Source organism: Cygnus atratus, chromosome 6 (assembly GCF_013377495.2).
Source record: "Cygnus atratus isolate AKBS03 ecotype Queensland, Australia chromosome 6, CAtr_DNAZoo_HiC_assembly, whole genome shotgun sequence".
Taxonomy (NCBI): domain Eukaryota; kingdom Metazoa; phylum Chordata; class Aves; order Anseriformes; family Anatidae; genus Cygnus; species Cygnus atratus.
Genome location: NC_066367.1, coordinates 8,671,821 through 8,685,190, shown reverse-complemented (window position 1 = coordinate 8,685,190; position 13,370 = coordinate 8,671,821). Strand labels below are relative to the sequence as shown.

Genomic DNA, 13,370 nt, shown 5'->3' with positions numbered 1-13,370 from the left:
CACTGCAAATAAATTGGAGGTGTTGCTTATATTTCAGTGTTCCAAACTGCACACTTAAAGTAAATTCTAAATTTGTGTTCAAAAATGACATTGAATTATTTGAAAAACAAAGTTCAGTGTAGCCCTTAATGAAATGCTGACTATCATGACAGCGAGTGAGGTTTTTTTACCAGAAGGTAAGCTGTTTAACTGTTATTTCTAAAGTTAGGTTTATAGCCTGCACATTATTATTCCACTTTTTAAAAAACATTGCATGCTCGCAAAAAAAAAAAAAAAGTATATTTCTTATGTTAACTCTTTCATTATAGCAAAAAGCAGTCTTCATTTGCTTGAATCTGTCTGTGTAATTGTATGGTGCTTCTGTTTACACGTCTATACACATATAGAACGTCCTCTAGCATCACTGGGAAATAATACAGAATTTTCCACCAGAGTTTGAGCAAAGCATAAGGCCTCTAAGAATTAGAGAGGCAGGATTTAAAATACATATATCTTGAGTTTGAGGCTTCCCTTTTGTCTTCAGGTGGAAGTTTTAAGATGAAAGGATGCCATTGCTATGCAATTTTAGAAGAAAAATTCCTCCTTACCAGTCGCAGTTCGATATTTTCCATACATAATACACTGTCAGCAATATATCCGCTTTCAGAACAGCACAGAATTCAATTCAGACACTGTTGTCACTGTGCTCCTTGCCCTTGGCCATATTTTTCATTGGTTTCATTATTTTATTGCCCTCATTATTTCTGGGACTGTAATAGGGCACGAAGTAGCATATCATTATCCCTCTGCAAGTAGCCTGAGACAAAGATTCAAGTATTATTTTATTTCCCCTGTGCTTTTTGTAGATCATAGAACAAGGTAATTAAACCAGCAGAAATCTTTAATAGCTTTTCAGCTGTTCTATTTTTCTTAAGCTCTGATTGTTATCTGTTAAAGCAGGGAATGAAAAACTGTCTCGGTAATAACACTCACTGGAACAAACTTGTGTCAGTCTTTGCAGCAAATTCTTTGAGAATTCAAAATATCTGCTGACTCCTTCATCTGTTTTACTTACCTGGAACAGCATCAATGATTCAGCTCTGATCACTTACAAGAATGCAAAAAATCCTGTGTTTCCTGTAAGGGCTTGGAACAACTGGGAGTTGGCTGGAGGAGCCAGGGGACTGCATGACTGACATTTCAAGCAAAAGCATCTTCCTGAATTTCTTGGAGCATCCTTGTTTATGCTGTTAGACAAGGGAAGTGCAAAGCCTGTTTGAGCTCTTAGGCTCAGCTGTCTTTTTTCCACACGTAAATATCTTTTAGATAAAGATGTTATCTAAGACAAAGCTCTTTCTCCTTAAAGCAACCTAAAATTTTTGACCCCTGGAGTTTCCTGCTCGTTCTGTAGTTGGAGACTCATTTCAGCTGCAGGTGTAGAAAGATCTAATGTGCATATGTGTGTTCTTGTGTTGGGTGTGCAGCAGCAAGGGATGTTTCATGTCAGTAGGGTGTAAACTTCTACACTCCTACAGTGGATGGCACCTCTTGGCAGGTAGGGAAGCAGTTTTGTGTCAAAGTCTGCACAAATTTGGACTGTGCAGCTGCTGGGATTCCCAGAGGAGAAAATGGGGTTGCGAATGTCTGGAATGCAGTGTTTGCCTTTGTCTGCATGGCTGGGGTGTAGACTAGTTTGAAATAAGGTCTAGAGAAAAAAGAATCTGTTTCCAGTGCCCCCTCAGTTCTGTTCTGTGTCATCCAGAAGTTCAGTTCTTAATTAGCGAGTCCTTTCATTCTAATTCACTTTTGAAGAAAACCTTATATCAAGGAGGCCCCTTGTGAGGAAAGGAATTGGGGGAGTGTTAGCTTATTGATTTAAAAGCATGTGACAAGATGCAGAGTGAGGATGAGCACTGCCAACGAAACTTAACCTAACCTCTGCACTTCAGCTACCTCCATTTAACTTTGTTCAGTCTAGAAAACAGCTGTGGGAAATGGTGGTTTCTTAAAGAAGATGGGACATTTGTGGGGTTTTTGTTTTCCAAATGAAGAGATGATTTATATATTACGTGCTCCTGGCTTCTGGGAATCAATGTTTAAGGACTTGCTAAGCATCTGCTCCATCATCTTTAATAAATATCATCTGGATTAACTTGTTAACTCCTGTTCTTAAGGAAGTTTATCTTAGTCTCTGCAGCATCTTGTGGCATTTCCATCTTTAGGAAAAATGGACTGTTTCACAAAGTGAAATCTCTACCCTGCTTCTGAAAATCTGCAGTTCTAAAGTTACTTTATAGGTTGATAAGAGAAGATACAAAAATTCTTTCCCATGCTTTGGCAGAGAGCAGTAATGTTCTTGAGGAAAGCAAATTGAAGATAGCTGTGCGAAATTCCTCTAAGACTTTGTCTCAGTCCAGTTTTCTTCCTTTCCTAGTAAAATAATCTCATGAAGCTTTACTCAATCTGCATACAAGTCTTAAAACCCAGTGCAGAGTGAGCTGAGAAAATTTCAGTTGCGGTTTCTACCAGATCTTGGATGTGTAGTATTTTATCTTTGTTGCTCTCACATCTTTCTAAATTGCTTTTAGGTGTTCTGAAAGATTTTTGTGGCTAACCCCTGCTCTTTGCTTTATTAATGCAAATCCAGCAAAACTCCACTGAGGCTAATTGAGTTACTGAGAGCTACCCGTGGGCATCTGTGGGTGATTATAACATGTTCTTGGCATCCAGTTTGTCTTGTACTTCACCCTGTTTAAATTGTTCTTGCTGTTGCAGTTAGTTTCATTATAAACCTGTAAGACTTGCATGAACAAGGATTATAGGGCTCTGATCTTAAATTTTGCAAATAATGTTTTCTTTATTTCCAGTACTAGTAGCTACAGTCATATCAAAGGTCAATTAATGACGCCATTAGAGTGGACTCCCTTTTAACCTGCTTGATCCTTACATACTGGAAGGTGAGGAGGTTGGGGCACATGTTCAGTGAAGTAATAAGGATCAGTATAAGTAGTGATGCTTTACTGTTCTTGCTAATGAGGGGGGAAAAAAAGGCAGCAGTATTCTTGCTAAATGTGGTGGCATCAAGCTAAAATGCAGTGGTATTAAACTAAAACCTTCTTTTTTCAATATTTTCTAGAGACCTTTAATGCAGGCTCTTTTTGCTAGACTTTGGTGCAACTGATCTTATTTGTATCTACAAGTTGCAAGTGTGAAATTAGCTACTTAAGAGGCTCTTAACTTCAAACATTCCATATTTCTAGCAAAGAACCTTACGTGACCCTTCTGCATATGTGACCTTGCCTCCCAGCATCATCTTCTGTCAGGCAGGCAGCAAGCTTTATCAGTGAGTGCTTGCACACTTGAGATGGGTGTCACAAACCAGCTCTGATCCACATGAAATGGAAGAAAGCCACTTGTTTCGGTAGCTCAGAACTGATCCAACTACTGTGATTAAACTAGAGGGCCATTAAAGCACAGTTTCAGTAATCACCCTCTTCTCTTTAGGGAAGAGAACATGCTAAATGAATAAACTCCATCACTCTCAAACCTGGTGAGTTCAGAGCTCTTATTGGCAGTAGTATCAAGGAATAAACAGAATTGTTGAGATTCTGACTAAAAAAGTGATCTCATTCTTTCTTGTAACAAACTGGATTCTTAGCCAGGTTTGCCTGGAAAGAATGCCCAGACTGTGAATTTGGGAAAGAAAATAATGCAACTCTGGTCTCTAGCCCCTCCTAAAATTGTGGATGTCATCTCAAAAGTAAGCTTTCTTTCCCCTCTGTTTTTAGAAAGCTTCTTTAAGGAAGTTCTTGTCCTTCCAAGACTTAGAATCCTGTTCTGATTATTTTACATAAGTAAATAAGATATCCATGTCAATTTTAGAAGGGAGGTGGCATATTGATGGTGTCCTAATTGCTTTTCTAATTAGGATAATAGCAATTCTTTTTCAGTTTATTCCTTTGACTTAGCTTCCAGTGTCTTAGCATCAAATTCTCACTGGTGGTTCTCTAATACAGTGCCGAGACAAATGAATCTGTAACTTCAGGTGTTCTGGGAATCAATTTAACATGACTACTGTTTGAAGTCAAAGGGTGTTGTGCCTATAACTTAAATAGGAGTACTCTGAGGTCAACAGAGCTTCTGGAAATGTCCCTGTAAAAGCAGTAGTGTTATGCCTTTGAGTACAGTATGGCGTTTTATTTCCTTTTATGTGTCCTCTTAATCAGGATGACATTCACCCTGATGGAGAGACTATTAAAAGGAAACTGTCATGTTATCCAGCCACTCATACGCATTAGCAGCTTTAAAATTAATAAGATCTACTTAGGAAAAAGACCTGGGCTTTATTGAGTCAACTCAGCTTAGAAGTTGTCATAGAAGATAAAGTCCCTAGCTGTATTAAAAAAAAAAAAATTAAACAATTAAAAGGCCTACAATGTGCTCTAATCTATTTGTATTCATACTCTTAACTGTGAAATTGAGGCTTTCCAGCACAAGGTTGTCTTGTGGTGGTCATACCACACCTTAGAAGAAAGATAGAGCTTGCACATGCCTGCTGCTTCCAACAGACACCATACCACACCTGAAGGTAACGATGCTGTCTTTGAGAACCTCACTGAGATCCACTTGGAGTCACTGCATCTGCAAATGGTAGTGCAAAAGTAGTAAGCTAGAAAAAAGTGACTTGACACTAAGTTTTGTGCGCGGAGGGAGAAAAATGAAACAAATGGAGAAGGGGTATATAAGAATATAGACAAATGTGCAATGAAACACATTGTGAAGATAGAAACACAACTTTAGCACTGTCTTTTTGTCTCAAATACGAGACAGATGGATATTTCACTTTTTTGCTGATTTCTTTTCTTTAAATATTATGGTATGTGAATCATTGAACACTTGAATACAAAATCTCTTTCTAGTATTCAGGGGTTGCTGAAGGGAGATGACCAAAGTAGGATCAAGTCAGTCTGAACAAAGTCTGCAGTTAAAGGACGTAGTGGTCTCTACTACTTAATTATTTTTACTTCCTACTTCTTGTTAGGAAACCTTTCCCCATGGACAGATGTTCCTTAATTGCTCACCTTAGGGTTGTAACCACCTTTCTCTAGCATCAGATGATAACTATATCAATTTTCTGGATGTATACCCTGACCATAGTTCTGATACAACATGCAATTTGTCTTGTTTTCTTATTCTTAATGCTCTCCTTCCACTGTTATCTTGTGTGGATTTGTGTCTGTCCAAACGATATTCTTACTACAGATTAACAGTGCTGTTGACAATAAGAAGATTGTATGTTGAAACCTGAAGCATCACATCTCCTGAGCTTGAGGATTTTGCAAAGCCTCTTTGCTACCTGCACGCAGGCAAAGTATTAGATAACTTCTTGAAATGTCCCTGAGCACAATGCTTCACAAAAAAGCATTTGTTCTTATTTGTCAAGTGTGGCAAGACCCATGAGTCAGAGCAAGTTCTGCTTCTACATCTTGCAGGAAAAAATATGTTCTGGAGTCAAAAATGCACTGTTTTTCTATCAGTAGGAAACATACGGAGAGTTTGTTGTTCCACAAAGGAGTGTAGGCCTAATAGTGTTGCCTCTTAACACACTAATGTGTTTTTTCTAAAAAAAAAAAAAAAAAAAAAAAAAAAAAAAAAAAAAAGGCAATACACCTAGGCGCTAGGAATGTATGTTCAGGGTTTTTTACTCTGTCTGGAATACATAACTTCTGTGCCACCAATCTGTTCAGACACAGATCTCTTCTTATTCTAGCCTGCTAAGAAAAGTTAATGAGGACACTGATGATGCAAATATTGGCTAGACAAGTGGTGTGTTTGCATATTTCTAGTTTTTCAAGGAAACAAATATTTGTGATTCTTATGGATACAGTGAAGGACAACATATCTAGTTGAGTCTTGCTGTCTTGGCAGATTTTCGTTACAAGTAACAAGGAACTTTAGGGCCTACAAATTACTTGGAGAAACTGGCTTGAAATGGATGGACATATGTATGCAAAACAGACTTGGTCTGTTTTCTGTGAAAATAGATGTTCCACTAATGTTACAGTCACTTCCATGGTTTGTTTTTATTTTTAAGGAAAGTAGCAGTACGAAACAACATCATAGTCTTCTGTATTCGTTCAACCTTTTATTACTTCCATATCAAATTTGCTCCATTTACAGATGCTGGCACTGGATGCTCAATTTGTGATGTACTCATCATATAAAAACTTCAGCTCTGTAGTGAATATTCTTGAAATTGAGCTTTTGATGGTAGATTGAAATAACTCATGTTCTTAATGAGTGGACAGTTCTGCTTTAAGTCTAGCTGAGATGACTTTTTACTTTACTGTGAGTGATGCCCATTAACATCTGCATTTTCTTGAAATGAAAGAATAGCTTTATGAGTTTGAGGCAGATTGAGAGAGGAAATCCTGTTGAGTAGTGCTGATCAAATAAAATATTGGTATAGTCTTCAGATTTTTCTTGAGTTAGGAATACTTCAAAAACAGTTTATCACTATGCATTGTTCTTGCCAATAATATATATGTTACTCCTCCAGAAAATACATTACTAGCTTCCTCTTCTAATGAGTTCGTAGTAATGTTCCTTGAAGAAAGGAACAAAATAGGAAACAAAGGGGAAAAAGTACAAACGATTAACCTTATACTTGTGCATGGAGGAAAATATATATGTATAGTCATAGTGTCCAGCCAGTTGTGGTTTTCTATATAGGTTTATCTTTTCTTTCATCTAAGTAAATTGGAGGACTTCTAGTAACTAAAGCATGAATTCCTATTACATTTTGTGAGCTTGTATAAACTGGTGGTAAATCACTGCTGGTTAGCGTTCAAGATCTGTCTAGGTTAAGATTAAATATTGGTACTTATTGCCAAGGTATTCAAGTACCTTTATCAGTGATGTTTCTCTTGGGCTTTCTTCCTTTCTAGGATCAACACCCCTGTTTTACTTATGTTTTTGTTCAGCTGGTTGTATTATTTTAGATATTGTGGTTCTCATATTTGCACAGCAGAAATAAGTTGCCTAAACAAGAAACACTGTGGGAAGAGTGAGGTACGACTAGAAAAGCTGCAACCTTAACAACACCGCAATCCTCACGGAATGGTTTGCAAAGTTTCTTTCTCGGGTAATTTTTATTAATGAATACATTGTATTTGCAGGCAAAATGTTTCATCCTTGAATCGGTGACCACAGAAATTCCTCTTTCCAAAGTCAGGTCAGGTAGTATGTTCCACTAATGTTAGCAGTACATTAGCATCAGCACATTCTGGATTGGAAAAAATAACTAGCCTTAAAACAAGGTAAAAACACAGTGACTCTAAAAGACAATCTCATTAGGCAGCAGTGGTAACAAAAATGAATGCCACTGTTAAAACCCCAGCCTAAATCTCCAGTTTCTGCTGATCTTGAAGACTTTGAGATCCCATCTGATTTATCTGAGGCCATAGCTGCTCAAGAAACAGCTTTGTACTTGCTTTGTAATTGCTCTTTATCAGGCAATTGCTTCCATTTCATAACTGCGGAGTTGGTTCTACATGCTGGCTTTAAGCTTCTAAATGATTAGCAATTTGACATCTGACATTAAGTGGCTGACCTTTAGTAGTGGTTAAGAGGAACCGCTAATAATTCCTTGTGTTTACAGCACTGATTTTAGTGTGATACTGCTTCTCTCCATCCGACCTACATCTTTACAACCACTATTGTAAATTCTTTTCCAGTTTAAAATGAAATCACTAACGTGTACAGGATGGGATGCTATTATGGATGCAGCATTTTGCATTACGAGTAATCCTTTTATCTTAGTGCAAATTTTTAGTCCCTGAAATGAAATGTCAAGCCTCTGTTAAAACATGGAACCTCTGTCTAAAAATAATGGTGAGAGTTAAAACTAATGGTTTCCTTATTGTGGTTTCTGTAGGGGTACGAGCCTGTCTGCAAAGTACAGTCCGAGAACAAGAAGAGAAGTATGAAATCCAAGGTGGCCCACAAAGAAGCCGGCTCAACAGAGAACAGCTGGTGGGTTTTATTGCTTGAGACAGATTGTCTGAATGACCTCTGGTTCACACATTTTTGCCCTTTGCCACATGGGCAGGTGCAATAGATGTAAAATTTTAATGTGGCCTTGTACAGAAATTTGATGATGTGTAAGGTGATTGAAAGAACTGCGAACATCCATAAAGCAGTCATTTTTCTCGATTAGTGGGTATGTTGCCATAACCTTGTCAGAGGGAACAGTTTATGGAAGAAGCTGCATGGGACAGGAAGTAATGCTGCTTTGGACCTCTCTGCTCAGCTTTAGAACATAGCTGAAATGATCTGAAAGTTGAAAGAGGAAAAAAAATGTTTGAATTGCACCATGTTTCTATATGGGAACTCTTTATATTTAATTTCTGGATTACCCTGGAGGAGTTCATTAAGTGTTTGTAATAGTAGCTGTGAATAGCCATAGCTCATGGTTGAAGACCCTGTTGTGCTGGAAAATAATCAAACATAAGCAAGAATTCACCGTGTAAGCAAACTTTGCTCAATTGTATACTTATACTGAGGACTTTATGTGTTAAGTTACTGTTGTAGCTTCTACTGTTGATTGTTTTCAGTTGTACTTTTTGTTGGCACTGATCATTCAGTTTTGCTTTTTTCCTGTGTGCTCAGTTGGGTGGTCCTGTGTTTATACTTTCTCTTTTTTTCCTTCCCTTAGCTGCCGAAGTTGTTTGATGGATGCTACTTCTATTTTCTGGGATCTTTCAGTAGTCACCAGAAGAGTGATCTTGTGGAGTTGGTCAAAGCAGCAGGAGGCCAAATTCTGGTTAGGCAGCCAAAACCAGACAGTGATGTGACGCAGATGATCAACACGGTGGCATACCATGCAGAATCGACTTCTGACCAGCGATTTTGTACTCAGTATGTCATCTATGATGTGTCTTCTAAATTCAAGCCAGAGAAAATTCGTCAGGGCAAAGTCTGGATGGCCCCCTCCAGCTGGATTATAGACTGTGTAATGTCATTTCAGCTGTTGCCTGTAAAGTGAACATCCCTGTCTCAAGAGTAAGATTTAAAAAAAAAAAGTGTTGACTCTTGAGCAGTTGGGAAACTCTGATAAATACTGGCCTGAAGCTATGATTTATGTTTTGCACTTGGAATACAGGAGAGCTTTGACCATGTAAATGAGTTGCTACGTTCACTGTGATGTGCTGGAATAAATGACCTTACAATGGAGGAGGGAGGTAAAGATGCTGCATTGAAAAATGTGCCTTGGATTATTTAGTAAGCTTTATTTTTGCATTTAACTTCAGTGTAGTAATCAATGATATTTTGTAACTAAGATTTTGGAAAATGAAACCTTTTGCATTCTTGACGTAAATCAGACCTTCATGGGTGATAGAACATAACCCCATTTCTTTTGTGTTTAATATCCTTTGACAAGGATCTACTACTGTATGTGTCAAGATTTCCCAGCCAGGCCAGAATGTGTATTTTAAAAGCTTCTTTTTCATTTGAACATAGTCATTTGCCTGTATAGACACCTCTTCTCTCAAATAGGGAACATCAAGTGTCATAACTTATTACAACTGAATGTTGTAGGAAATTCTTGGCATAGGGTAAGCCTTGTGGAAATTCAAGTAGAACTAATGGCCTGAATTCGTTTGAACAGAAACATTTTTGAAAATGCATCTTTAAACATTTTAATCTAAAATTCTTTATTTGTAGCAAGAGTAATGCTTTATTTGCTTCCATCTATCTTCGTGCCTGTAAATGTGTAATTTGAATTCAACGCTATTTTCTGGAGGATTTTAAGAGTCAGAACGCTTAGTAAATTATAAACAAAAATATTCCTGTAAGTATAGATTGCTATCATGGTTACATGAAAAAATTAATGATCACGAAACAATTATGCCTTGCTTTGCACAATTGTACTTAAACTTGGCTGCATTGGAGCAGTACCTGATTCTTGTGTATTTGTTACAGTTTTTAATTCTTTCCTCAAATTGATCATAAGTTGTTGTTGATCTTGCTGTCTCACTCTGTGCTCTTATGTCACGTAATGCCTTACATCCCGTGTGTTCCTTTAGTTTGTGAATTCATAACTTAAAGATTGTGTCTTACCATGATATACAATGGAAATGATGGTTGTGGGATAAAATGAGGTTTGGGTTTTTATTGCTTGTAATAAAACTTACCGTGTCAGTCACTTCAGAGTGTCTTATTGCATGAGCTGAGCTGCAGAATAAGTACATAGTGTGTCTGTATCTCAACAGGTAAATGGGAATGGAAGTACTTCTCTGTGCACCTGATAAGCTGTTAAGATGGCATATCCCATCTGCATGAGTAGCTCTGTAGCGTAAGAGTTTTGTGTAACCATCATGCTTGGAGATCCCATGCCCAATTTAAATGTCCTCTGTAGAACCGTTAGAAATAGACACTTCACAGATAATAGGTGTACTTTTCAATAGCAGCTACTAGAACCCAGTAGCTGGAGTGTCTTGATCTATCACTTATGCTAGACTGAATCATTGCTCTTCACTAAATGCAGTTCTCGAGTACTTGCGGGTCTGGGTGAGCAAGCAGAAATGTAAGGCTCATTAATAAATGGAGTAACAGGTAGGATGAATGTGTTTGGGGTTTTTGCGCACATAAACACTGGAAGCAAATAAGGCACTGAGTCAATACCGTGTGGACTTGGTCATTTATTTTAACAATTGTAGCACATTTTAACTTGATGCTTCATAGCACATCAATATACCTAATGGGGTATTCTTTGCAAAAGTAGCAGTGAGTCTCTGCAAAGTTCGTAAACATGGAGCTTTTTTGCTCTCTGCCAGGAAGGAGTTTTGGCCCATCAGGCATCCCTTTCTATGATCCTACCTAAAGGCAGAGCAGATTTACAAATTTTGAGCTATTGTTCCCTGGAAGCTGAGAAGAAGCTGTTAGAAAATTGCCATTTAAAAAAAAAAAAAGAAAGTCACTTGTGATTTTGCACCCATTTAATTTGACTCCTTTGAATCAAGTCACATTCCCAAGCACAGTTACTATCAAATCATGTTAAGAATCCCTCCTTTTCTTGCTGAGGAGCAAGTCTTATCCCTCTAATTGAAGTATGCTTGAGATTAGCTCTGGCCACTCTCCTTCAGGAATTTGGAGATGGAACCTGGACAACTTAGGTACGCTTAAAGAGCCCGACAGAACTGGAATAAGTAGACTTCGATGCCAGAATTGAAGTGGTTGTCAAACGCTACTAAAGCAATGGGTAAGTATTTAAAAAAACAACCAAACAGAAAAAATAAAGTTCAGTGATGCAGACCCTGATTAATTCAGTGCTGCTAATCATAAACAGAGGTATAGCACTTGATTAAAGCAGGTGTAAAAAAATAAAAGGTCTTATAAGGATAAATCAAGTTCCTCAAACCAACGGATGGATTTGGGCTCACAAAAACAAGGTTATAAAATCATGAGTCATGTGGCAAAGGGTGGGGAGGGATCATTTTTCTCTGTTTTCAAGTGGCGTGTTGAGGGAGGCTAGTAGGAGGCAGGCTCAAAATAGAAGAGGTATTTCATGCCCCTCGAGTTGGCATGGGGCACTGATAGCTGGTTTGGGTGTTATGGGGTTACAGCGTGGTATGAAGTAGGTTTCATCAGCAAAAATATGTTAAATACTGCTAAGAAAACCGGTTATAACATGGGTTTGTGTCAGCATTCTCCTAAAACCCATATACTTGATGTGTGTTGATGACTGGGTCATTTTAAGAGGTAAAAAACAGTCTTGTATCCTGGATTATAGATGTTTTAATTAATCTTTTGTTTCTACCTCAAAATTGCTGTGAATCTCGGAAAGACTAATGATTTTTTCAGGCAGCTTCCCTTGAAATTTCTCTCCATATTTCATTATGAATTAGCTCACCTGGGACACCTGGTAGCACCTGCAGTAGCAAGGCCTGCAGCTCAGTGGCATCAGTTTAACATTGCTAGTAGTTAATGGACGATGTTGTTTTAAATCAATTTTGTACAACCTGTTTGTGTGGTCTAAGGGAGAATATGAGTCCTGGTGAGTATTTTTTTTATTATTATTATTTTTATTTTTTAATGGATAGTTGTGCGAATTGAAGTGAAGCATATCTGAGAGTATGGAGGTGCTTCCTTGCATCAATGTCCTGGGTAGATCCCAGAGAATACAATCACAAAATAGCTTATATTCCCATGTGTTTCTGCTGCTATTTGGTTACTTGTTTTTTATCCCTAAAATATCCTCCCCCCATTCCTGTCTGAATTAATTGAGGTAAATTTTGGGGGGAGAGAGATTAATTTTCTTAAGAAATAAATGTATGCTGGGCAAGCCTGGGGGACTGTAATTGGGATGCCTGGGGAAATAATTCTCTTTGGGCTTCATTCCTGCAGCTGTAAACCCAAATCTGTCCTATGCTGAGGATTGGTTTGTTGTTATCCGAGAAGTAGCTTCTGAGGAACAAGTGAGTGGCTCGTGAGAAGGTCCTGGAGTAAAGTGGGAGAGCCAGGAGCTAGGTTATTTCTGCAAGTGTTTGGGGGAAATAACAGGCAAACAAACCAGTGATAGCAAGCAAGCTAGCTTTGGGTCTCAGAATGGGCACGTGGGAGATGCTCATGGGGTGAATTTTGATGTCAGGTTAACCGATATTAATCAATTCGGCTCCCATCTCCTTTTTCTCAGTTTCTCCCAGACTTTGCAAGAAAAATTCAAAGTAGGCTTGAATATTATTTTAAAATCTATAGGGAAAGGTCTTTGGACAGCCAGTAGTGGTTAGGAAGTGGGCAGTAGTGTCTCTTACGGAACAAATGAAGATTCAGCTGTTTTTAAAAGCAGTACAGCATGTTCTGCCTTTTTAGACCACTTTGACTTAAATTAACGCTAGTTTAACTACCATTAAATTACCCTTAAAAGCCAAGGAATGCTTTGTATGTAATCAGGCGGGGGAAGGTGAGGAAGTTTCTCACCTTCCTTCTGTCTATTATTATATATATAATATATTTTTTTTTTGAAGATGCATTTGCTGTGGGTGTATCTTTTTTGAAGATGCTACCATGGTGAGTGCTGCTCACTGGGGCTGGTGCTGCTTTGAGCAGCTGGAGCCAGACGAAACCCAGCCCGGCTATAGTTTGGGTCAGGCTGGATCTCACGGTCTGTAGCAAAATTTAACAATTTTCCTGCAGCATAAAAGACTTGGAAGAACATTAAAAAAAAAAAAATCTAATTGGGGGCCTTTTAATTGAATTAAATATTAATATGGCTAATGCGATCGATACCGTATTGATTGCGTTAGCCACAATAATGTTTAATTCAATAAGTCTGCGGTGCCGGACATTTTGCTTCCCTGTATTTATTCTATATTGTGCAGCAGCACAAT

General features: G+C 38.1%; 1 protein-coding gene across 1 annotated transcript in view; it reads left to right on the top strand.

Annotated features, from left to right (window-relative positions):
• Nucleotides 1-10,186, top strand: part of BARD1 (BRCA1 associated RING domain 1) — a 46,280-nt gene extending 36,094 nt beyond the window's left edge. Inside the window, exons 10-11 of the mRNA XM_035536819.2 lie at nt 7,916-8,013; nt 8,696-10,186. Of these exons, the coding sequence (XP_035392712.1) occupies nt 7,916-8,013; nt 8,696-9,025 (428 nt within the window). The 3' untranslated portion in view covers nt 9,026-10,186. The remainder of the gene's footprint in view (nt 1-7,915; nt 8,014-8,695) is intronic.
• The last annotated feature ends 3,184 nt before the right edge of the window (nt 10,187-13,370 follow it).